The sequence below is a fragment of the Henckelia pumila genome, chromosome 3 (assembly GCF_033568475.1).
Source record: "Henckelia pumila isolate YLH828 chromosome 3, ASM3356847v2, whole genome shotgun sequence".
Taxonomy (NCBI): domain Eukaryota; kingdom Viridiplantae; phylum Streptophyta; class Magnoliopsida; order Lamiales; family Gesneriaceae; genus Henckelia; species Henckelia pumila.
This window is the reverse complement of record NC_133122.1, coordinates 141,179,850-141,206,760: the sequence shown is the minus strand read 5'-3', so window position 1 is coordinate 141,206,760 and position 26,911 is coordinate 141,179,850. Positions and strand designations below refer to the sequence as shown.

The following is a 26,911-nucleotide window of genomic DNA, read 5'->3' as shown; positions in this document are numbered from 1 at the left end:
TTGAAGTAAACATGAAAACTTTTGTTGGGATATCTGCTTTTGGGGTTTATGGAATAATTTAGGATGTGTCTTATGGTAGACCTGTAAGATAAGATCTGCTAGACTTTGTAGGGACATTCAGTACTATACTCTTTAAGATAAACTATTGTACTGATAACATAGACATATATGAGATCAAGCGAATGCAGGTGGTGAGGTCCACAAATATATGTATCTGGTATTTATGATTGATGGTAGCATACACAAAGACGTTGTCTTTGTTTTCTGCATCTCCCATGGCCTTATTATGAAAGACATGGATAATTTGCAGAGAATTTTAAAAATCAGACCAGATGTTCAGATCTATCTGTTTTTGCTGGACTTAGTTTCCTATATTAAGTTACATCTCTCAAATGTATGTTTTTCAAAATGTTGGAATGATTTTAGCTTATGTGGCTTATTGACTATAGTGCATTTCATACTCTAGCAAAAGTTGTTAGATGGTCTAACTAAATGTTATATTTTATTTGCGGAATTACCACATCTTTTTTTATTGTTTGGTTCTATAAACTGTATCGAAGTTGCAACTACTTGTGGATTGAGCACAGGCTTCGGTCTCCAGACCACAAGTGGAGCTGCAACTCACTCCATAGCCCATGGTATGAACCAACTTACCTGACAATTTAGCCCTGAACCAAATTAACAAACCATCCTTTTCTTTTGTGTGATGCCTCCATTAGATGTGTTGTGACTTTCGTGTAAAAGCGAACACCTTGGATTTTCCCGTGTTTTACTTATTCTATTTTGAATTTGTTGTTTTTTCATGCGAATAGCAAGGCCTGTGGCTGACTAGGTATTTGAATCAGTAAGTTAAACCATAGATCACATTAATTTAGAACACACCTCTCGAGGGTGGCAATGAAGATATCCTAAAATTTCTTTTGGAAATGATTTTGATTCTTTCAAACTACAAGGCTACATAAATTTCATTCAGTTTTCTCTTCGAGTATGTCTCTTGTGAGCAAGACATGTCAATCTACCCATATTTACAAATAAAAGGTAATACTTTTGACGCAAAAAGTATACATATGACCTAAATAGGATATTTGTCTTACAAAATGAACCCGAGAAACCATCTCACGAGAGTTTCGTGTTCATCTTGTGATTTATTTGTTCCCATTTTCTTTATCTTGCTTTACGCGTATCGGGTTTTTTGGGCTGTATATAACTTGGTTCCATCCTTGTCGATATGCCTACATCTATGTGTATACGTACGGTACCTTGTGATTTTATACAATTTGCCAAGTGAAACTGTGAAAGTCTAATGATCATGTTTGTTTGATTTGTCTATTGGGAGACTCCATTAACACCTAAATGTGATCCTTCATCCATTTCCTTGTGGTTTTAGATGATGATTTGTGAAACCATTATTGATGTTGGTCGTATAAAAGTCTTAATCGTTCAGTTTCTAGGAAAATTCATCGATCCAAGAGCAATTTCAATTTATTAGGCAAACTTAGATATGTGAACTTGATGTGAAATAAAAGATGTCAAATACTATTGTTCACCTATTTTAGGTCATTCAAATTGCATTATGCATTGTTTTTTGGTTGATTATTTTAAGCTATATTGCGGTTTTACATTGTACCACTTCTAAATTTTTATGACGTTTAAATTTCTAAAATCTTACGACTTCCGTCATCGATTATATATTTATGTAGACCATGTTTTTTTTTTTTTTTTGGTTTGTTTTAAATATTATATACCTCCGAGTCCTGGAAACGTATAATCACTAAATTTTTTTTTCCAAATGATGTTTCTTAATTTTATGGTTTGTAAAAAAAACAAGTCCATATAATTGAGACGGGATATAGGTTTTTGTAATTTTTTTAAAAATCAGAAAGTCATATAGACCTTGAGTCATATCAAATTTAACCTTTACAAAAGGTTGGACAAGTTGCGTAGGGATAGAGCCCGGTTAATTTGGATTTGAAACACAAGGAATTTGCTCCCTCTACCAAATAAATTAAGTTGATTTAAGTTGAGATTTTCTCCATCAATTCAAAAGCAGGCTTAAGAAAATATAAAAAAAAAAAGTTATACATTATAAATTTATGGTGATATATATAATTTTAAAATGGAAAAGTTAGTTGAAATTTTGTCTATATTAATTATTTTGTATAAACAATGGTATAAGTGTGAAATCAATATATAAAATTTACGAAACTGATAATTTTAATTAATTACAAGAGGTTTTTATTATTTTATTTTTTTTTGGAGTGGATGGCGCTGCAAACCCACCTTAGTGTTTGCAAGGTGACAATTCTATCGAGTGATAATATGTAATTGTAAAAATATAATTAATTAAAATGATTTGATTTGCCCAATTCCATTCCATGGAGGAACAACACAGCAACAAGAGAGCTCACAGCTCCGGCGAAGCATTTTTTCCAGTGTGCGCCCGCCGTGTTCCCTCCCGTACCTTACTCCCTAACGAAACTAGCTTCAATTTCTTTTACCACCTGGTAATTCCCTTGTACCAAAATCGCGAAGCTAGTGTGACGGCGAGGGAGAACCTCGGATGCTTCCAGAACCTTCGAGAATTTTCCAATCCCTTTTCCTCAACCCCATTGTGGGCGCGAATTCGCAACCATACCCTTACTTCCTCTACACCCACAACGCCAGGTTCTCCAGATTGAAGCCCGACTTACAAGGTCAGCCGTGGGGGGCTCCGACAATGAATCGCAGATGTGTCAGGGGCAGGACACCGTCCCCGACCCGTTTCTTTTCCCGGGTCGAGGGGTGGAATTGACTGCGGAATGTGAGGGTATAGGGTGGGATTTGTGATAATCTGTCCATGCATGGTGTGTGGCCAAGTTGTATGTGTGACCTTGGGCATGTGGGAAACAGGGCGACTCAGGGAGGGATTTCCGTGAATTGAAGATTGTGAATTGAAGATGATTCGAAAAGGTTGGGGATTGCGTGCTGGCTGAGTTGAATCCTGAGAGGGAAAATTTGTGTGTGAATTTGCAGGTAATTTTAATATTTTTTACTTAATTTTATAGGCCGATGTTTAGAAGGATAGTTCGATTTTAGTGTTTCTTCAACTTGAAGGTGAACTTATCTCTAACCAAAGAATCTAGACAACGAAACGCAGCAGAAATATGATGGACCTTGCATCGAATGGATGCTTGACCCCGGCTCTGTTGGTTGTCAAGGGAGCATTCTTCCATCTGGGAATGTAAGCATTAGGATCAACATTGATGACAACAAGAATCGGGAATGGTTGCCACGTTTCATTAAATCACTACCTCGTGCGACGGTGGAAATCTTGAACCGGTGATTGTGCGGCAGTTTCGGGGTCTCCTGTTGTCTCGCGTTTGCTTCTTTGCTTCTAGAGAAAATTTCAGGAGAATGAAGAGCTTTCATTTAGTTATGGAAGAAGTTCTAGTCTTGAGCCAAATGGTCAACGATGTATTTTTGTGACACTTCTTCATCTTGTAACTGGATTCCTTCCATCAGAAACACACTTGAACATCTACAAATCGGACACAGACATAATCTTTTGTTGTGTTTCAAATAATACATTTGTAAGTAAGTTTAACTTTCTTTGACTGTTTGCATGCCTAACTTCATTAGACCTAAAAGAAAGAGCTCTTCATTTCCTGATTCTCTTTGGAAGCCAAGGAGACACGATCAAACGTGACAAGATTTCCACCATAATGCAAGAGTGAGATGCATCGATGTTGATCCTAAGCACGTGTTTCCAGATGAAAATGCTCTTTGGAAATACCAAACAAAGAGAACTGCAAGAATTTAGTCTTAGAAGATGGAACTAGGGAACATCATCCAGCCCGTACGTCAACATCTCGCTAATAATTTTTTTGATGCATTACGAGTTATGACCATGAAATTTTTGTTGTTGATGTGTTTTCTTATGGGGAATGTGCCAATCTCTACGAAAAGAGAGATTCAACAAAATCATATCTTTTTGTCAATCAACATATGCACTAACATGAAAAAGTAAAAATGATACCACCATAACTTGGCATACCAGTTTATAACCTCTATAAATAAAAAAAATCTGGCACAGAAAGTAGAGATTACAATTCTGGTTGGTCAAGGCTTTTAACTGAAACAGAAGGAAGCACCTGCTACATCTATTATTATGATGCTGCGCTTTAATATCGTGCAGATTTCAGAGGCGAAGTTGGAGAAGCTCTCACGTGCTTTGGGAATCACCCCTCCATGCATTCATCCTGAACCTGAGAAGCAAATTAGGCAAATTTCCATAAGTACATCTTCCGATGGAAGGTCTATCAGCTGGATCCTTTTTATCAAACATCTACAGCATAGGCTCCATCATTGTTTTTCAATGGATTCACCCGATGCATAAGTTTCTAATCTCTTGGATCAACCGATGCTGTGTCTTGATGTATCATCCGCTACTATGGCTGGCTTGGAAACTGCTTAACGTTAAAAAAAAGTATCAGTAATTAATAAATGAATTGTTGTGCATCATTTGGGTGCTTTGGGATGAAAACTGAAAAAATGTAGTTAAGTTCAGTGAGTACCTGATCTTTTTAGAAACTACCCACTTCATTTCTGGAATATTATGGGGCTTCCCTGAGATGATTTCCTAGTAGCATCACTCCAAATGTCCATAAATATCCAACTTGTTTTGATGCTTTGCCCTGAGAATCAATTAATAATAGGCAATAGTAATATATTGAAGACGGGAAGAGACTGTTTTCCTGAAGAAGCATTTTCTTAATAACTTTTTGTTGAATGTTTATTACATCCACATGTACTCATGAATCATAATAACAAACCTTGCATTCATTGGCCTCCTTTGGATACCAAGGAAATTTTGGAGACGATCCTGTGAAATCGAAGCAATTCTTAGGAGACTGGTCAGGTTCTGCAAACAGATGATAGTGAAGACAACAAATTTGGAAAACTATTGTATTTATACTTTTTCCGTGTTTTCTGCTAGCAATGGCAGGTTGTAGCTGCTGATTTTTGCAGCTAGGTTTCTGATCCAGAGTTAAAACATCCTGTTATTTTCAGATTATTGGAAAAGGACACCAGGCATAATTCCCTGTGTGAAGGGGAACTTGGATGCCCTTTGCTACCCCTGTAGCAGCCGCTATTCGTTGATACCCAATGTAAGCTTTTCGGCTAACTCGCTCGTCTGCCAGAAATGACAATGAGCTGTGGCAGTTTTTAACATAAAAACACAAATGAATCTCACAAGAATTACGTCTTTTAGTTTACAACCTGATATCCCAGCTTCTTTAGAGTCCCGTTGGGCCACAATATTCAAATGACAAGAATTAACCCTGCTCACCGTTGAATCATCCAAGTAATACTCAAAGCAGTGCCCAAGAGCACTAACCAGATGGTGATGTCTTAACTTTGAGATCATTTCAATATGATGCATTAAGTACAGCATGCTGTGGCTTTTCTTCAATTTCAGGCATCGAATTGCCACATTGGAGCCATCCCTTAGTCGACCTCTGTACATCTGAGTCCATGTAGAGGCAGCTCATCACCAATGATGCCCAAGCATTATTTTAAGGATTTTGAAATTGAAAAAGATGTTAATTTCTTTCATTGCACATTTTTTAAAACCAACTCTCCTGGAGAATTTTTTAGATTTGGTTTATGTATGCTTTGCATAAACGTTGATTTTATTCGGAAACCAAAAGCAGCAGCCAGCAAGTACCTGACCGTGAGATCCTTCTCCCATGGAAAATGTCGATGTATCAAAATTTTTAGTTCCCTCCTCAAGCTCTGTCCAGTGAAAACGTCCGGTAGGAAGGGAGGCCAAGCCGCTCCTACTTTCATTGGCTTGAGTTATGTATCCTATGAGGAATAAAACATATAAAAATTCATTAAATTCAATTAAAACTTTCCACCTAAAAAAGAATGTACAAAGGGAGAGAAATCTCACTTGCATCTTTGAGCAACTTTGAGGCAGGTATACAGCTGATACATTTTCTGATTTAAGGTCTAGGAGGAGATTTTTACCTTTTCGCTCTTTGGCCAAGAAACATTTCTTGCGGACAAGAAAGGTAGCATCCTGACTAAAATGGCTGCCCCGAATAACTCCATCCAGATATGCCCTAAAGCAAGAATAACTTTGGAAGCTTGCTTTTCTCTTTCGGTGATGAGGCTAAAATATCCAACAGCTAAAGCCCTCATTCTTACATAAAGAACTTCGGGTTCTGAGTTTGTTCTCCTGTTGACAAACCAAAAAAATATTTTTTATTCGGCGTACAAACACAAACCCTTTTTCTTGATCCTGACAAGAAAAGCATCTGGGCAATTTTCCAGTTTTTTTTTTTTCAGGTAAACAGATTAGCTGTAAAGTTCACAAAACTAAGTTCGTCACTGCAAGGTAGGTTTTTCAAACAAGCATGCCTGTTTGAACTTGTTCTAGTGTCTATAATCAAGATAGGTGAGATGTGGCAGAGATAGCAAAGATCACTGGAAAATGGTCCGACGAATCCTGTTGGAGGGAAATGATCAAGATCTTGAGCTGATAATAAGATCGGACTTTCTCTGGGAATCCCAAAAGTGAACTTGTTGTCCCTCAGCACAATGCTCTCGATATTGTTTGCAAAACCGTCAGGAAATCGAGGCCCGACAGCATTGTTTTCCCAAGTCAAGCCCCTGAAGATTTGTCAACCCAACTAAGATCCGGTACTTCACCTAGAAAAATTTGTTATTTGACAATGCAAGAAACTCTGAGGTCCCCCAAGTTCCCCAATGAATGTTGGCAAAGTTCCATTTAAAGAATTGCTCCTCCACGCCTCTCAAAACCAACCAAAGATGAAAGCGAACCTATCCCATCTGGCATCCGACCAGTGAGGTTATTGCTATCGAGTAATTTAAACTTTGAAGCCGTGTCGATTGATGATACACTTGGGGAATATGCTGCCTTGGAAGAAATTTTGAAGTTAAGATTCAGTAATTCCAAGGACGATAAATTAGTGAATTCACCGGGAAATGGTCCCCATAAGCCAAGAGGAAACCAATCTTAGGACTTTCAAGCCTGAATCCTAGCAAGTGTGCTAACAAAAGAATTCGATTAGAAGATAATTCTCTCCAGGTAATCGAGGAGCCCCTGTTTCTCTCCACGATATGCAGACTGAGTTATGTTCTCTTTCATATACAAACAATGTACAGATTCGAACGATGGTTCACTGTTACAGAAATCTGTGGCCTTTTATTCCAGCTTTTCTCACAAAAAAGGGTGGGAGGAAACCAAGGAAATGTTGTCGAAACTTTACAGAAGGGCTCGGATTTGGGATGATTCAAGCTGCTCCCGTGTATGTGATCTGAAAATCATCAGGAGAAACAGAACTGGGAAGGGCATTTTGGACTAAAGTTTCTCCATTCTGGAATTTACGCCGCCATCAACAGTCGAATTCGACTGCGTTTCCACTCTAAAAGTTTTGAAGATTCTCAGTCCTGAATTGCTCTGCTTTTGTCATGAAGGCGAACAAGCAATATGAATTCTTAAACATGAGAAATTAGGGGCAAATGCTGTACAGGATAATGCTATGACACCAAAAATATTTACAAGTTTCTCATGATTTCCTTCATTGTGGGGGATGGATTCAGGACTGATAACCTTTCTTGGCCACAGAAACCAATTTGTCTTGGATCAGATTTCTGGATAAATGTACACGTCTTGGAAAAATTAAAAATAAATTCAAAATTTAGAAATTCCTTTGTTCCCACAGGGGTGGACAATCAGTGGATTACTAATTTACTACCCACAAATGAAGCAACCAACAAAAATAACCCCACCAACAAGATAGCTTCAAAAAATCAGGTGATATCTCACCATAATCCAAACCTACTGACACCCCCTTCAATGGGAAGCAACCATAAACTTCAACAATAAGTTTGTGGGGGGGGGTGCTTTCACAAGACTTGAACAAATATCCCAATGCCCCATTTTTCTTTCATTTTCAAAGCAAAAAATCTTCCAAGTTCTCTCATATTATAAGTTTGGAGGCTTCTAACCAAGCAAGAGATCAAGACAATTGAAGTGACAAATATCTGAAGTAAACTACATTTCAACCACCATTAAGCAAAAAAAAAAAAAATCTGCATTATATGTCTTTGGTATGTTTGTCTTTCTCCCAAATTTTATACCCCGACATTTGCTCATAATGATATTTAATTAATACTTTTGAAGCTTCAATGGAGTCTCAATGTTTGGGTTTGCACTGAACAACAAAAGGAAAAGCAAAATTCATAAAAGAAAGTAAAGAAAAGAAAGATTCATTGACCCTTTAATTCTTCTCTCAAGGGTAGGGGACGCATTCATTCATTATCAGCTCCATGCACAACATCTTCTTATTTTACATGGTGGGATTTGGACATGAAGAGAAATTTGTTAGATTTCAAGATTTGTATTCTTCTTGTAAATTTTCTTTAATATAAACTGAATATATTTTTCCAAGAAAAAACTGGGAAACATAAACTGGTCGTTTGTCTTGGACAGGGAGCTTTTCGCTTTCAGTGTGTTCACAAGCATTTGGGGCTTATGGCTTTTGGTTTGGTGGCTTTAAATATGGTTGCCTTGGCATATTGTGGCCTTGATTTGCTTGGTCATTTTGCCTTTGGCACTTTTGCACTTTTTTCCTTCTGTGGAATTCTAAATCATTATTTACATTTTATTCACAAAAACTAAAATAACTTTTACAATTTTCGGTGATTAGAGAGTGTTTGATGACTTGATCCAACAAATATAAAAAGCACATAAAATAGTTATAGGGATTTGAGATAATTAGAAGCGAGACATAAATAACAGATGATGATTTAATTACATTTTTTGAAAATGAAATTTACTATTATCCCTTTTATCGGTTCCCTCATTGTTTTCTACTCCTTGTTCAGAGAAAATATTGTTAAAACAACACATATTTAAATGTGAATTATGTGATGGCTAATATAAGATGCTTGATATCAATTATGTTATAGAATTTGACATCATAATCTTCATTTTTTTTTATTTTTTATTTTTGTATTGCTCACTCAATTCCTCCCCCTCATTTCTTGTAGGGTTTTTTCCTACTCCATTATAGAAATTCATGATTGAATTATCGAGAAGTTGACTAGCTAGTTGTACATTGTGGGATTGTAGGGTATGAATTCGATGGATGAAAATTGGTGTTTTTGGGCATAATGTCAATTATTATTATATATCTAATACTAAAGCTCTTTCTTCGATTATTTTCTCTAAACTCTAATGAAATAGCATGATTTTATTATGGCAGTTGAAAACACATCATGTCTTTTATTCATAGAACGAGAGAAATATATTTTCAACATATATAAATAACTCATATATCATAAATGTAAATTATCTAAACTTTATGGCACACCCAGCCCTCAATATATTTCAGCCTATTTTAAACATATAATAAAATTCTCGTGTTCGAAACAAAAACAATAAAGAATAAAGGATGGAACTTTATCAGCTTTTATCTAAGCCTAATGCCATTTTAAACATGGACCATGTCAATCAAATATACCAAAATTATGTACGGCCCCATGTACAGTACAATATTCCCCCTATTTCCCAGTTTCAATGCTCGCATGTGGAGACTTATAAAGAAATTTCAATAACAAAATTATGGAGAATTGATCTCAATTTCACCCATGGAGAAAATTGAGACATGAAAAAGTACATGTAAATTAATATCATACATTAATCTTACGTAGTATGTACTCTGTAGTTATATATTTTTATTTCACAAAAATTCTTATGAAATCGTTTCACGTGTTAATTTTGTGAGATATATCTTTTAATTGTTTAGATCTATTAAGAAGTATTTTTTTTATGCTAAAAAATTTTATGTATAACTTTATATATATGGAAAGTTAACCGGTATAAACAGATTAAACAAATAAATATTCGTGAGATCTTCTCTAAAGAACATCTCTTTTTATTTATCTGAGATCAGCATTGAACAGATAATGAATCATGGTCTCTTATTGATTTTACATTAATTTTTTTTGTTCCTTTTTATATAATAAAGAAACAATTAAAATGATTTTATGTATTATAAATCAATTAATATATTCTGATAATTAAAATTCATGACTTTAATCTTGATTTGGCTTCAATCTTGTTCTTAACATTTGATGTTGGAAAATATCAACTTTAGTCATATATATTGGTGTTTAATAATTTTTTTTTTAATTTCGGTGTCTTTTATTGAATTAATTATAGTCTTGTAATTACCTTTTCAATTAATCAGATTTAGTCTTCGTCTAAATTATGTAATTAAATAACTAATATTATGCTAAACTTCATGGTTTTTAAAAAAAACCTTTTGTAACATACACGCATGCTTGACAATACAATTATCAAAAAATAATAATGAAATTAGTCAATTAATTACACGAGTTTAAAAAGAAGAACTAATTTAAATTTATTGTTTAGGATATAAGTTACAAGACTATAATTGATTCACCAAAATATGCTAGACCAAAAATATCACATATCAATATATATACGAATCAAAATTAACAATTTGCCTTTTTGATTTTTCATATAAATCTTAATTAGCTTTGGGGCCTGAAATATTTGTTCCCTTTTGAAAAATAATTAATTATAAGCTTTGTTGTGATCTTGATTTTGTTTCGTATGTTTAATCATAATAACATGCTTAATTAGTTAATTAAAAGCATAACTTAAAACTAATTATATAATTGCGTGGATTTTTTTATGATTTTTTCTACAAATATTCAGAGACACCATCGGGACCGTACACTTGTCACGCCGTTGAAGAAATGATTAAAAAAAAAAAACAAGAAATGCATGCGTTGTACAGTCTGCATTCTGTTATGTACCTGAAACCTCTGAACTGAAAATGGGCGTTACGATAAAAACCCCATAAACCCTAGTCCCTCTCTGTAACTTCCCATTTCAGTGTGTGTTGTTTCGAGGGGATAAAAGAAACAAATCATGGATATTGATCAAACTGACGAACCAACTCCAGGAAGAACCGAGACTCTGCGGAATCTGGCAACGAGGGGTTCCTTGCGGACGTCAATCGGAAAGCTTTCCGGCTCATCGAGAATCTTACCCTCGCAGAAGGATTTTTTATTTTTATAATAATTTTCCGGAATTCAAGAACCCTGTTAGAGAAATCAGCGAGAAATCGAAAAATCTTTTGATGAAAATTGGGGCATCGGAAGATTTGTTAGGAAAGGCGGTTATGTTCCCGCCTGATGAAAAGACGGAATTGGACGACGATGTGGCGAACGACTGGCTTGAAAATGTGAATGATGATGTTTTTGAAATGTTTGATGTGTCAGTGGATGAGTTCAAGATGATGCGGAAGAAGGAAGAGGAGAGTGGTGTCTGGAAGATGAAAGTTAATGCTGTTGATGATGATTCCGAAAGTGGGTTTCAGATGGTTTATGGGAAGAAGAATAAGAAAATGTTTTCGAGTTTGGATGCCAATGTGGAAGAATTCAGAGTGAAGCGTCAAGAAGTGAAGGTAGCAGAAAAGGTGAAGCCTAAGATTCCATTTCACATACCCACGATACCCAGGCCGCAAGACGAGTACAAAATCATTGTAAATAATCTGAATCAGCCGTTCGAGCACGTCTGGTTGGATAGGAGTGAAGATGGGTCTACCTTCGTACACTACTTGGTTAGATACTGGTTTTCATTTGTTCTTCTTTCTTCTGTTCGTATTTGTCTGTTGTTTTGTTTGTTTCTTGCGGTGTTCTTACTTGTCTGGGTTATGCTTATGTTCTTGCATTGCCGTAGAGTTAGGTGTCTTGGTGATGATTGTTGTGTTTATGTGCTTACAAGAAATATTGGATTGGATTATCCAGATTCTTTATCTGTTGACTATTGTAAGTTCTTGTTTGCTTTTGCCTTTTTTCTTTGCAGTTTCATTTCAAACAGTTCCCCATCATATTATTCTGCCTTGCCAAAGTGACAACCCTCATTTTGTTTAATTAAAGTTAAAGAGTTTGTCTAAGATTGAATGTGTTTAGCTTATGACAATGTTTGAAGGGACCAGGAATGCTTTTCTGAATATATTGTATGTTCTTAAAAAAGTTTCGGCAGAGAAAATGAGCCTCTGAAATCATTATGTCCACAACATATCTCTATCTCTCTGCTCACACTTGGGTACGAAATGATCACCAAATGCACATATTGACTTTAGCTTCTCGGTGATTGTTTGATTAGATGTTTCTCATGGCTCATTATGTTATTAATTGTACATCTAATAAGCTAAAATATGAAAATATTTAATGGTGCTAACTGCTAACTTATTTTCTCATACATTAACAGGAAAAGCTCTCTGTCCTTGACTTCGTTGATAAAAATGACAGCACTGTGGAGCCTATTAAACCTCCTCCAATAGAACTTACCCCATTCAAACTTGTTGAAGATGTGAATGAGTTGAGACGGCTGGCTTTAAAATTGTCTAACGTGGAGGAGTTTGCGGTAAATTATGTCCTGTTTATTGATGAGACACACACACACACTATATACATATATATATATATATGTATCTGTTCATTGATATATTGATTTGACTGTATCTACGTCAATTATTGGTTCATATGATAGTACAGGGTATAGAGGCTTTGTTGTTGTTGATATTCTATGTTGCCTTTCTTCATGGTTACCACTTACCTATTGAGAGCTGCTTTCCGATTTTTGTGTTAAAGTTGTTTTCACCGATGTATGGAATCACTTCTCCTGCTAAACTCATTAAATGCCAGAGCTTCCCCAAATGTTTTAATATGTTTCAAGCACTATCATGAATATGTCTCACCTTTGAGTTACAGACATGCTCCAAAAGGAGAAACATCTAGGCTTGAAAGGTTTGAACTGGACAATTTTTGTTCTTATTGGACCGTCTGCTATGTTCTCAAATGCATGAGACAGCACTTGCTCAGATGTCCATGCTTCATGTTCTTAAAGTCATGATGTATGAAGTATTTTAGTTTCGTAATGTTTATCTATCACTTTTTTATTCATGGTGGTAGGTCCCAAATTAGTGTATATCAACTTATCTTATATTAAGTAGAATTTTCAAGAGCTTCAGATGAGAGCTAGTTAGAAGAAATCTTTGTTGATGGATTTTCCTATGATCATGTGATTTTTATTGTAAGAGGGACTTCAGTTTCCTTCAGACACCTGCCTAATGTGTCACTACTCATTTCAGAACTGAACACATCACTTGAACTACATCTATCGACATCTAGCTATTGACATTTTCTAGAGCTCTCCATATTCTCTGCCTGCATATATATATGCATTGTTATTTGTTAATATGTTTTTCACTTCTCCTGTAATAAGCATGGTGTAACTCATAGCAAGGGGTTTGTGGTTTGTGGTTTGAGCTCAAGCTCTTTTATTTGCCTTGTGAGTGAGACAGGTTCTTCAAAAACCTCAAAAAATAAATAGTCCATGTTTTGGATATTAACTTGGTTCTATCAGAATATTTAAACTTAGTTTATGAAAAATAATTTTCTAATATTAAAGCAGCTTAGGTCATCGTCAGTTTTTTTACTTTTTTCCCCTTTCAGTCGTGTAAAAACATACCATGGTATGTATTTTCTTAATCTGGTGATAGTTGCTATAAATTTCTAAAAGGCTTGTGTAGGCATTATTACGTTGGTTGATACAAATTATGAGATATCCAGTGGAACCCAAAAAAAAGTGTATACTCTTCTATTTTCACTTGGAGAGTTTGATACTTGAGTTTCATAAGATTATTTCTGAGTTTTTTGTGTTTTTGTTTTTTTACTGTGCTACTATCTTGTAGGTTGATTTGGAGCATAACCATTACAGGTCTTTTCAAGGCTTGACGTGTTTGATGCAAATTTCCACAAGAACTGAGGATTTTGTGATCGACACACTGAAACTCCGGGTTCACATTGGACCATATCTCAGACCTCTATTCAAAGACCCAACTAAGAGAAAGGTGACTTTTCTGATTGTTGTGGATAATTGTTTTCACGTCGGCTTCTCTAAATCGGTGTAATTCTTGGGTTGATTAGGTAATGCATGGAGCAGATCGTGACATTCTATGGCTTCAACGGGACTTCAGCATATATGTCTGCAATATGTTTGACACAGGACAGGTCTTCGAATTAAATGCATTTCTTTAGATAATGTTGCATAAATGAATTTTTTGCTTTGCTAATCATTTAAACACGCCTGAATCCCAAATTATGTCGTAGCTTCTACATGTCCTATTTCTTAACACCGTGGCCCATGACAATTCATTTTGCTGGATTGAACAATTTGAAGTTTTCTATATGTACTCACATTGGCATTTTGGGCGTGTTTCTGTACATGAATTTTCTCCATTTTCTCTGCACTTGGTCTTGGTATCATTGCAAAAATGTATAAAATTGGAAAAATATATCATTTAAAATAGATGCTTTGTTAATCATGCATTTAAACACAATGGATGAAGTTACCATATTTCTTTAACTAGTTTTGGGATTGAGTATGTTTGTTCTTTGTTGACAGGCCTCGAGAGTATTGAAAATGGAACGTAACAGCCTTGAGTACCTGCTGAATCATTTTTGTGGAGTTGCAGCAAACAAAGAGTATGATCTTTCCCTGCAATAAAATATCCAGTAATATGGTGATCCATATAATTTAACTGACGCGATGTCGCCACCTCTTATGTAAAAGCACCAACTACAAGCTACAGTCCTTGTAGTTGGAGTGGTGTAATCCTTTCTCCATTGTGGGAGTGACCGAAACGGCTAAACCCCCACCCCATGTTGAAATAATAATAATGATTATTATTATTATTATTATTATTATTATTATTATATATAGAGGACTTTTCAGCTGCTTAACAATATTTCCCCACCTCGTCCAGTGGTTTTTTTTTTAATTATTTTTCGCATAACTAAAATACGGTACCGGGTTTTAGTGGTCGAGGACGAGTTGGGCATCATTGGGCAGCTGAAAATTTCTATATATATAGATAGGAAGAACTGACCACTATACATAGTGGGACTCCTAGGAAAAGTTATAAAGAAATGGAAGAATAGAAGGAAAGAGTATAGTTAGAAGCGGATTACTGGTTTAACCAGCTACTTTCTGCAGATACCAAAATGCAGATTGGAGATTACGCCCACTTCCCCAGGAGATGATTGCGTAGGTTTCTTCTTAAACTCGTGTTCTGTTATATTTTTTCTGCAGTTATCATTATCATGTAGCATGTGAATTTGTACGTAAGAAGCCTCCTCTTACGGACTTTCTGTTCATAGTATTCTCTCTGTTATTTAATGCAATATAGGGACATTGTTTTGCTCATGTACTTGATAGGTGGTCTTAATTATGCATGTGGAGGACTGAAATTATGGTTGTCTCCTATCTCAGAAATTTGAGTTACACGACCAGTACCCACTGCTTTAAATGAACATGAGAGTGCTGAATTGACACTTGTATGATTAGATGATTTAGTATTGAGGCTTTTACAGTGACACTTCCTGTTTGCTCATAAGTACACCTTTATGTACAGATGCATATGTTATTTTTCTTAATCCTGGGTAGTTAGCTGGTGAATCAAGTTTAGTAGATGAGATAATTGGAGGTGATGGCGAAGGATGTGAATTGTTTGTGTAGTAACATGAAGCATTAAAGTTAGACAACCATGAATCACAAGACTTTAGATGAGAGAATTTATAATTTCATCTGCTAAGATTATAAGGTTCTTGTTGTCACTGTGCGGTCATCTTCATGTCAGTGTATGATTTCTGTTTCACAGATATGCCAGAGAAGACACACATTATTTGCTGTACATATATGATGTGCTGAGGCAAAAGTTGCTAATGTCAACTGCTGAATCTGAAAATTCTGATCCTCCTCTAACTGAGGCAAGCACTTTAAATTCATTCTTCGTTGGAATTTGGATTCAAGTATTGAATCAGAAATTGGTTCTTTGATTCTAGAACACTAAAAGGTGAAACTTTAAAATGCTTCCTAATTACAGGTGAATTTCTAAAATACAGATCCAAAATTCTTCCTGATTTCAAAACTGTAATTTTTAAATGCTGACCAGAGAAAACTTTTGAAATAAAACATTGAAGTTCTTTCGTAAAATGATAGTCAGAAGTGCGAGGATTGGTTTGATCAGACTGGAGAAAATAGTCCAGTCTGTACCAAAATGAAGAGTTGTTAACCTCAGCAGGGAACAGCCGTGTTATTTGGATATTTACACTGTTTTATTGTGACATGTTTAATTTAAAGTCTGACTCTCTTCCCCTTAGATTCACCATAACTCCTCTCTGCTGTTAAGGATATCCTATCAACTAAACATCCAATCAGCTTGAGAGTTTAATGTGATTAGTGGTGGCATATAATGCAAGTGTCCTAATATTCAAGTTTCCTGTGTGTTGGGGAGCAATATTGGCTCAATTTCCATTTTTTTACTACATACTTGAAATTAGCTACGGAAGGTGATCCTGGCTGACCCGAGCTCAATCTTTTCGAACATAACATCATTTACATTTATTTTAAAATAAATGAATCAAATTCAAGAATTTAATTGTTCAAAGATGTTCACCTGAACATCTTAAAATTTTTCAGAAGAAAAAAACAAACGCTGCAAGTTGGTGCCAGCTTAGCTGACGATAGTGTGCAGGGTAACAAAACTATATACATGTAAAAGTACTAAAAAAAAAATTTCTATCATTTTTATATTATAATATAATAACGCTATTTTTCAATTCTTTAATATACATACGTATATATATGTATGTACGTATATATGCATGTATGTATGTATTGGTTATAATGTTAAGATATTGTTTAATAAAAATAAAAAAATTAACTTTGTTCTTTTACTTGTATACCTGCGGAAGGTATGCTTACCAAATAAATGGGCTATAGAATTTAATGCATAACTAAACATTTGTTGCAACTGACGATTATGTGGTGTTTTGGCAGGTCTATAAACGGAGTTATGATATATGCAGTCAACTCTATGAAAAGGAGCTTCTGACTGATGACTCGTACCTTCACATTTATGGGTATTGCTCCATTTGTCAGTTTGTGGCAATCTTTAATCATGGACCTTGTTGTCCATAGAGCAAACATATTGCATTCTTGGCCTGTGTTCGTTTCTACTCGTCTGCTTTTCTGATTTTTTGGTTAAAAATATGATGATGCAGGTTACAGGATGCTGAGCTCAACACTAGGCAGCTAGCTGTTGTTTCTGTAAGTAAATTTATCCATGCCTGTCTTTTTTCTGCATACATTTTTAATTTACTCATTCCTGTCTTTCCCTGTATACAGTTTTCACGTGATCTGTGTTTTTGGTGGTGTTTTTTGCGTTTGGTTAGTTATTACCCATTCGTTTAGAGTGCTTCAGTCACTATGCAAGCTATTGACAATTTCAATAAGCAAACATTTTCTATGATTCTAGCGTTTTCAATCTCTTTTCCTGCATTTTTTTTTGTCATTTTCGCATACTACAGAGGCAGACATATACGAAGGCAAAACTGGGCTGTTGCCCAGCAGGTTTGATTGGAACTTTTGTCGAGAGTTTCAAGCTTGTGCTGTGGTTTGAATACGTTAAAAAAGTGTGTTACATCTAATTAAACACTATATGGACACTATGTTTGTGTCTAAAAATATCATATATCAACGTAATAAAAATATATCATATTTTAACTGTTATTCTAAGAATTATTCTAAAATTCCTGATTTAAATATTTTAGAAAATTATTCATTACTTGAATTTGAACTTTTTAGGATGGATTCGAACTTTATGATTTAAATTGTTAAGGACACATATTAAAATTGTTTCTTTCTCCATTTTACATGTATATTTTGTAGTATATTTTTTCGCCTAAACGGATTAAAAGTTTCTGGTTATACCCCTGGGCCCTGCATACACTTGCAATCTATATTTTTTGAGTAACTCTTGAACGACATTTAGGGACTCTATGAATGGAGGGATGTTGTTGCTCGTGCTGAAGATGAGAGCACTGGATATGTTTTACCAAATAGGAATCTTCTCGAACTTGGTACTTACTAGTTTTTCCAAATTTAACTGCATCCAGTGTTTCTAGGTTTTCTTTGTTCCATACCGTTTTCTCTGCCTCCTCACCCTATTCATTCTTCCTTTATGCTTGTTGAGAAAAGCTAAACAGATGCCTGTCACTGCCAGCAAATTACGTCATGTCTTGAGATCCAAGCACCCGTATATTGAACGAAATATTGGTTCTGTTGTTAGCATAATAAAACATGCCATCCGAAATGCTTCTGCATTTGAGGAAGCCGTTGAACAACTTAAAGCGAGGCGATTGGAAATGGTATGTTTTTTTATGAATTATCCTATCTTCTCATTCGTTTTCTATGCCCAGCTGGCTAACTCGTCTCTGTGAACTTGCTAATTTCTGGTCGAAAGGGGAAAATTATCTACGTTTTGTCATAGACTCTGTTTTATTATTTGTGTATGTGCCTTTCATTTTAAAGTTTTATAGAGAGCATTACTTTCAGTATCTTATCACAATGAAAAATAAAGTTTTATCAACTCAGAGGAGACTATTTTTTGGAGTTACTGGTGCCCGCTTATCGTCTTTTGTTTGCATCCATGACACAAAATATTATGACATTTAATTTGAAAGAACCGAGCAACATGTTGAGTCTGGAGGACATGATAAAATTTGTGAGCATGAGGAATAACAATCTACCATATTGAACAGCATAAACACTACAAGAAAACATTTTTTGATTATTATTTAACTTAAAAGTTGCTTTCAAGTTTGTTCTGCAAATTGAAATCAACGTCAACTTGGAACAGATTTTTTATGCAAGCATCTCTCATTCTCAAATATAGATATGCTTGTATCTTGTAAAGTTTTAGTGGATTGGTTTTATTGTGGTCACTAGATAAGAGGTTCCCTTATATGTTAATTTTCTCGAACGTGCTTGATATGTGGTATTGTGTCAGATAGGCTCGTTAAAGTTCTCTTTTGGAGGTTTCTGTCTCAACTCTCTCATCCATATCCAATTGCTTTCCATTAATTTGTTATGTAAAGCTTCATTTGATAACGAGATCCATTGTTGCAGGTAAATGAAGAAAATTCTTTGGCTGCAGACGATTCTGAAATTGTTGCCTCCAACAGCTCCTGAAGTAATAAAAACTAGCGAGGAAGTTGAAATAAAACATAGCTGTTTACGTAATGACAGCGAAGATGCCACCTCAATATCTTCGGTTCAATACGTGAACAAGTCTCATGTCATTGAAAGTTCTAATGCTACAATCAGTAAAACCGAGCTAAAATCTGCTCACTACCCCTACGAGAGAAATGGGAATGAAAGAAGTGAGACAGATGGTCGTGCTGCTTATGTTCCTACAGAAACATCACATGAATCTGGGCATCCCGAAGCTACATCAACAGATATGAAAATGTCACCAGCCGTAAGCTACTTTTCAGTTTTTTGTCGTTGCATATCCTTCTGGTTCCTGTGTATGATATTCTTGTATAAACGTTTAACTAATCAGAACATGCTAACCAGACCACCCTACATTCCTCCAATAAAATCCCCTGTTGCTATTGATTCGAAGAAGTCTATGATCATGTTTCAGTTCATTCTTGGCACAAAATTGCTGTCAGAGCATTATTGTCCCTTGACTGCTGAAAAAACACGTCTACTTTGGCAAATTGACTTGCTTTAATTTAGGCTGCAGCAACTGCTCCGATTCTGAAGAAGCCAAGCCGAGCTTTTGGGGCACTGTTTGGCAATTCAGCAAAGCGGAAGCATAATCCTGATAAAATAGTGAGTTTCATTGTGAAGTTTGACAGTTCCTGATTCACTATGTTCGGTTACTTCGCTTCTTTCATCTTCTTCTCAAGATTAAAGTTAGTTACTTGGCTTTAGGAACAACGAGACACTAAGCTGGAGCAAATAAAATCAACAGTGAGTCTCCCATTCCACATATTTTCAGGCAGAGATGAACAATTTCAATCATCTGTTCAGGAATATCCCTCGATAACTGAAGTTCCAGCTAACATGGAAGAAGTCCCAGCACCAGCTACTGTTTCAACCACTGAAGACATTATAAATCTCGGTGTTGATTCAGATACGGAAGAATCCGCGAAAGGGAACTCCAATTCTGCATCCAACCATGACTTGAACCAGCCAGCAAACGGCATAGCAGGTTCTGCATCAGAGATTGATGATCAAGAATGAGCCCATGTCACTGTCCGACCTATCCTCAAGCTTCCAGAAGTTCTTTGCATCACAAGAGCAGCCTAAGAGTTCAGAAATGGTGGAAAAATTCCAACCCTCCAAGGACTTTGAACCGTTCAATTATGCAGCTGCTCGAGAGCAGGTAAAATTTGGGGACATTCGCAGGATGCGAACCGAAGAAAGCAAAGATAATACTAGGAATAGGTCTAAAAGAGATGGGAAAAAGAGCTCTGTGACAGTTGAATCACCAAACGGTGAAGAGAAAACAGATGTTCTGCCACAGGGTAGAAGGCGGCTGGCTTTTCCGGCATCCGGAAATCGCAGTGCTACTTTCCGTTAGGTGGACGACTGATCCCTTATTTGCTATAGTTTACATCAGTTCCGGATTTAGTATATCTTCTGAATTTTAATTCTTCTGTGAAATCTATCTCCTTTGTGAAACATTATACGATTCATCTAATTTTTTTACCCTCGAGAGTTCATTTTTTAGAAAAACATATTTTGTGCTTTCAGTGATTTTTCATGGGAAACATTTACGCACGAGGGTTCTCCCCCCAAATATTTAGTGGTGGTCGAAAATTTGGAATACTTCTGGAAAGATTTTTGATATTTTTCTTCATAAAATTTGAAATTTTTGTGAATTCAAATTTTGTAAAGGAAAAACTCAATAATGTGTCTTATAAGCATTCTAAAACACTTGAGAATTTTGTAAAGGAAAAGCTCGACAGTGTTTCTTAGAAGCATTCTAAAACACTACTCAAAAGGTTAAGCATGGAAAACTATGTTTTCTTCTTCGATATAAAAAAAAAATTATGGGTAAAAAATAATAATGTGCTTTTTAATGAACTTATTTATTAATTTACAACATAAAATCAAGAGAAGCTACATGGGAGAAAAAAACTGTTACTAATAGGGTTTTTTTGGTAAAATACGGATACCCAAGGAGAAACGATCTAATTCCTTATTTTATTATCTAAATATTCATAGCTAATTTGTATGCGGAATTTATTCTGCAATTTTTCGTACTGAATCGAGTTGATCAAATTTTAACTCTAGAATGCTTCTAATTTTTTGACAATACATTATTAATTATATTTTATTTAGTCATCTATCAATTACTAACTGTAATTCGAATATGCAAATATAGATTAATTTTTTTAATTAAATCAGTTAATGGAATCCAAAATTTAATTTATTTTCATTGATTTCTTTGCACATCTACTTATATATTAATTTTTTCTAACAAGTAAAACTTCTGATTATGAATAATGTTAAAAAAAATTCAATAATGAGTATGACAAAATAAATAATCATAGCCTTCTAGAAAAAAATCAATAATCATAGATTCATAATTAACCAGATAACATAAATAATTTCATTTCAGAATATAAAGTTTATAAATTAAATTACGTCAAACGAGTGAAAGGGTATAAAATAAGAGAAAATTATAATTTTTTCCTAAGTGTCTCTTTTATTTCATGTTTAATTTGTTATTTTGATTTGGTCGATAATTTTAATCTTTTTTTTCAGACTTGATGTTAATACTATGAAACTAATGCAATATTGGCGTTGTGTTGACGTGTAAAACGTGAATTAATATCATAATTCTTTTAAAAGTATTAAAATTACCAAAATAAAATTATAGTAGTAAAATTAAAATTTGGTAATATAGAGAATCCAAATGGCAAAATGATATGTTTACTATAAACTTAAGTAAAAGTTGTAGACCAGACTTCCGACTTTAATTATTAAAGAATAAATGGGTTAGCAGATGCTAATTAATATTATTTATAAGGACTAATATGCAATTTCCCATTAACTTTCGTTCTTTCACCCCATTCGTTTGCCAACATCATTTCATCTGTGCGACGTCGTTTAATACCGACTCGCTACCGCAAGATTCCAGGTTTCTCAGAAAGTCGGAAGTATCCATAATTATCAGCTCAAAAACCCCAACATTTGGATGATGACCTTCTGCTCCCAAGCTTCTTCTCGCATCGTCCGCCTCAATATCGGTAATTCTCAGTATGTGTATGTGTAATGTGTTTTTGTTGGTGGTCTGTGTGATATTATAAACGTAATTCGATGAAATTCCAGTGCCTATTGATCACCTGTGGAAACTATATTGCTGTGTCAGGTGCACTGTTTTCGTAGCCAAAGTGTAATTATTTTACTCTCTGTTGCCTCGTTTGAGTTTTGACTGCTCGAATACATTGATAGTTTCGTGTATAGAGATAGTTGTTCTGAACTAGTTTTGTGATAGTGTGATGATATATTTTAGTGGGTCTTGAATATGAGGGAGATCAATGGATTTTTGTTTTTTGAATCTTTTCTGAACATAGTTTTTGGAAAGTATTCATCCTGCATTAATACGATGAACCTTGTGTTTCTGTTATTTAGGAGGCAAAAAGTTTTGCACAACAATCGATACCTTGACTCAGCGTGAGCCTGATTCAATGCTTGCGGCAATGTTCAGTGGTCGCCACACTATCTGTCAGGATAATGATACGGTATAGCAATGGCAAGAGATGCATTCCCAAGCGTTATTTTGTTTCTCAATGTTATCCTCAAACCTGTCAATTGAGAAGCATTGCTTAGACAGAAAGATAAATAAAAGATGCTGGACATGAAGCCATGATTTTGATTCAAAATTGTATTTGTTGTTTTACTGTTCTCTCCATTTGTGAAAGCCCAGCATTATATGAACTTTGACCCTGATGGGTTTTCTGGAAATTTATGTAATTTATGGTATCTACTGATGTTGCCACAGGGCTACGTTTTTGTTGATAGAGATGGGGAACATTTTCGGCATATTTTGAATTGGTTGAGGGACGGGGAAGTTCCCATTTTGAAAGATGCTCAATATTCTGAGCTTTTGAGAGAGGCTGAGTATTTCCAGCTTCTCGTGAGTCATTCCTTACTCTCTGTTGATTTTACGTTGATTTAGATAGTTCCTAATTCTTTATTTAATCATGAGATATATAAATTATGCGGCGGGCCTTGCATGTGACCGGCAACAATGTGCTTGTTTCTTTCATGTTCTGTTTGTAACCTTTCTTTTATTAAATGATCATATTTCTTCTACTTTAAAACTCGATGATAGTTAAAAAAAATTATTAAATTTCAGCCCATGCATGGATGGAATTGTTTTCTTTTTCTTTTGTTAAATTGTATCATAAATTCATAAGCTACAGTGGAAAACTGTTTGTACTACACTTGATAGCCAAAAAGTCGGAGGGGAAAATAACTTGGATTTGAAAAAATATATATAGAATAATTTTTCAAGTTAGAGGGGTGATTACCCTTCCTTCGCCTCTATGCCTGTTTGTGAATGAGCATATCTGAAAACACCGTGTACTTTCCAGGGCTTAATTGATGGAATTAAAACATCGTTGATCAAGAGGAAGGTGGATGAGGAGATGGGTACTGAACTGACACGCATTGATATTATTAAATGCATTCAGTCTAAGAAAGTCAGATTTCGAGGAGTCAATCTCTCTGGACTTGATCTGTCAAAACTGGTACTACTTATCTAACTAATCGACTCTGACGCATGTTTCCACTGGATTGAAATCTTTAACTGAGTTTTGATGTTGTGATTTATAATGCCCCAAAGTTAGAGAAAACACACAACTGAGAAAAGGAAAATATAACACTTGTAAATTATTACAAGATTAGCTTTGGTGGTTACCATGGCCACATTTTCTGGTAATTGAGTTGATGTTCTTTCATGGATTATGAAACAGGTGATTGGTAGGTATTCAATGTAAGTCATTTGTTCCGTTTAGCTTATAATGTGAATTTGCTCTCACATCATTATGTCTGATAAGATGATCCATCATTTCCATTGTAGTTTATTATAAACTTAGTAAGAACCACATCAATTTTTTTTGCTTAAAAGCACTTGTTTTGTGGCTTGTATCTGTGAACCTTGTTGTTTGCTATAAGATAGTTGAGATTTGACTATCAGTGTAGTTGATCATGCTTCTTTACGCAACTGTAGAAGATTTATGGCCATGAATTTCTTAGGTTTTTTTCCTGCTTCTATTCAACTTATCCTCTACTCTGATCAGCTTCTTGCAAATTTTGTTAAAAATGCAGGACCTATCTTCTGTGGACTTCAGTTATGCATGTCTAAAGAATGTCTTCTTCTCACGAGCCAATCTTCATTCTGCGAAGTTCAAGGTGTGTATTATAATCTCTTTTGAGAGGAAAATGTAAATGATTCTGCTTCATGGATGATTGGTGCTGCCACATCTCCTGTGACATGTATGTAATATGTTTTAATCTCTTGGAAAGTTGTGTTTTAAACTGCATACAATAGATTCTCAAAAGAAATGTTAGGCCTTTTGTGGGTAATAGTTATTTTATGATTTATAAATTACATATGTATGCTATAAATTTCTCACATTCTTGTCCCCTCCCTCGTGTAAAAAGATGAAGTGTGCTGGATTGAAGGCTGCAGAATTATCTAAAATAATGAAATTATGTAATCTCTTGCAGGCTTACAGCTCGTGATTTGATTTTGTTTTATTTTTTATCTTGGTCATAAAATATTTGTTGACATATGCTTGTGGAATTTTATGCATATTTGTTGTTTCTTAACCAATATAGGATAAAGTTTGGTTCTTTTGAACATTATGAAGTTTAGTCCACTAGTTTCTACAGTGTGCATCGTACTTGGTTTTCTTTTCTAATGGCTAGCACCGTAGATCTGGACTTTTTTTCTTCTTGGAACCTTCTCATATGAAGACAGATGTTATATTCATAATACTAGAATGTTTTAATTTTGTGGCAGGACGTGGATGCTGAGGCTTCCATATTTCACAACGCAACATTGCGAGAGTAAGATAATCAATTTAAGGAGTTTTATCCTTTCTGGGTGTTCCTTTATTATTACTTTTTGTTAGGAGTTGATTCCGACATAATGCTTTCGGTACATGAATTTCTGGGATGAGAATATGTGATTCCTGCTGGAATTGTTATTTGGGTCATGTTCATAAATATTCTTCTTTGTTGTCTCTAATCGATTTAACTTGCCTAGGAAAGATGTGAATTTACGGGTGCTAATCTTCATGGGGCTCTTTTAGCTGGGGCCAACCTCCAGAGTGCAAATCTACAAGGTAAATCTCCCTGCACTTCAAATGTGCGTGTCGATGAAAAATATATTCACAGTTCTTCATGACTGGGCCTCTCCAGTACGAATTTCAAGAAAGAGTATACTTTGTACATATGTGCCCCTGTTTGTTTGAAGGTTTTTAATGGTTTTAAGTATGGTGCAAGTTTTGGAGGTTATAATTACGTAATGAATTATCATTTTTCATATCATAGATGCTTGCTTGATAAACAGTAGCCTTTGCGGAGCAGATTTACGTTCTGCACATCTACAGGTACTATCACAATTCCTTTGAAATACTGAATTTAGATTTATTTTGCCATAATTTTATTGAAGAAAGCCATTTTTTTAACTATTTCAGACTGCTGATCTAACCAATGCCAACTTAGAAGGAACCAATCTTGAAGGAGCAAATCTGAAGGTAAAAATACTGTATTTGCTTCGTGTAATTTATTTCCCAGTACCATCAGAAAATCATATGGAAAAAATGTGCTCCTAGTGACCTAACCTCATTGTTGTATTGTGTGCTCAACAATTCTTGTTATCTCAAGTATGCCAAGGAATTTTTCACTTGGCAATAACTTTCTTTCGCGTTGTTCAAATTTCTCATGTTAAATCGATTGCATTGATTCTGGAAACAATCAAAAGTGGTTCTTTGCTCTGAAAAATTGCCTAGTTTTCGTTGAAAGGATGCCCATTGTATTCAGCTAAACCATGGCGGCGTTTGGTGTGTTTGTATCGCAGGGCGCAAAGTTGACTAATGCGAATTTGAGAGGTGCAAATCTTCAAAGAGCTTATTTACGGGACGTAAATCTTCGCGATGCAGTAAGTCGTTCATTTTAAATTCGAAGAATGGGAAGATCAATATTTTATGTTGCTGATATGTTCTTGACAGGATTTGGAAGGTGCAAAACTTGATGGTGCCAATTTACTTGGAGCAATCAGGTGATCAGACAAAGCTTCTGCACATCACATTATATGTCTGATTGGCGACAAAATATAATGTACAGCCGTGTCGAAAACTATGTTTCGTTTCCAACCTGGTGTTGAATATTCATATTAATTGATTTCTGAATAAATATGTAGAATCGTGAAATCCTGGCCTTTGTATAAAATATAAATGTTGTGGAGTGTTATATATATTTATTTTCATCGATAAATATAATTTTTATATATTATTATCTTACCATGTTATTATACTACTAATTATAATATAATAGTTGTTTTAAAAAAGAAAGTTATAATATAATGGATAGGGTGTCCTTTGCATTTGAATGGTTGAAATGCAGCTGTTTTTTTTTTTTTTTTTTTTTGAGAATAGAAATGTGACTTGTGTTATTTGTAGTATACTAGTATTGAGTGTGAATTTTATAAAGTGCATTTTATTCGGCTCGCTTAAAACATGGTTACAAATCTTCCGCAAAAATCATGTAAGAACGAATTGAGTTATTTTTTATTTTTATTTTTTGAGTTGGGCGAGAAGATAGCCAAAAATCACGTCCAGTTTTACTTACCGTTTTTAAAATGTTTTGGCCAATTTCATTCCGGTTGAAATTTGGTATGGGTCATACGTTCGGTTCATT

The 26,911-nt window shown here is 35.0% G+C and overlaps 2 protein-coding genes and 2 pseudogenes across 2 annotated transcripts; 3 read left to right on the top strand and 1 right to left on the bottom strand.

The window, feature by feature from the left end:
• LOC140889636 (uncharacterized) overlaps positions 1-4,453 on the top strand; it is a 10,752-nt pseudogene extending 6,299 nt beyond the window's left edge.
• A 139-nt stretch (positions 4,454-4,592) lies between these two features.
• Positions 4,593-8,159, bottom strand: LOC140889634 (probable inactive leucine-rich repeat receptor-like protein kinase At3g03770; annotated as a pseudogene).
• A 2,689-nt stretch (positions 8,160-10,848) lies between these two features.
• On the top strand, positions 10,849-19,281 carry LOC140886784 (protein RRP6-like 2). The gene is given in 13 exon segments (XM_073293626.1): positions 10,849-11,110; positions 11,112-11,669; positions 12,323-12,478; positions 13,809-13,967; positions 14,044-14,127; positions 14,522-14,601; positions 15,113-15,163; positions 15,777-15,885; positions 16,958-17,040; positions 17,182-17,227; positions 17,952-18,039; positions 18,158-18,327; positions 19,088-19,281. Coding segments are annotated over 13 exon segments (1,782 nt in total). The 5' UTR covers positions 10,849-10,975; the 3' UTR covers positions 19,151-19,281.
• A 2,781-nt stretch (positions 19,282-22,062) lies between these two features.
• On the top strand, positions 22,063-26,514 carry LOC140891184 (FH protein interacting protein FIP2). The gene is made up of 11 exons (XM_073299536.1): positions 22,063-22,227; positions 22,613-22,722; positions 22,983-23,117; positions 23,578-23,733; positions 24,314-24,397; positions 25,011-25,057; positions 25,262-25,335; positions 25,544-25,602; positions 25,690-25,749; positions 26,073-26,153; positions 26,224-26,514. The coding sequence occupies exons 1-11, from the start codon at positions 22,176-22,178 to the stop codon at positions 26,275-26,277; spliced, it is 912 nt and encodes a 303-aa protein (XP_073155637.1). The 5' UTR covers positions 22,063-22,175; the 3' UTR covers positions 26,278-26,514.
• The last annotated feature ends 397 nt before the right edge of the window (positions 26,515-26,911 follow it).

Bases quoted from the DNA above. Each gene is read 5' to 3' on its own strand.
- LOC140891184 (XM_073299536.1), top strand. From the start codon at position 22,176: ATGATGACCTTCTGCTCCCAAGCTTCTTCTCGCATCGTCCGCCTCAAT. The intron at 23,734-24,313 runs GTACTACTTATC...TTAAAAATGCAG, and splicing joins GACTTGATCTGTCAAAACTG to GACCTATCTTCTGTGGACTT. The intron at 25,336-25,543 runs GTAAATCTCCCT...TTCATATCATAG, and splicing joins CCAGAGTGCAAATCTACAAG to ATGCTTGCTTGATAAACAGT.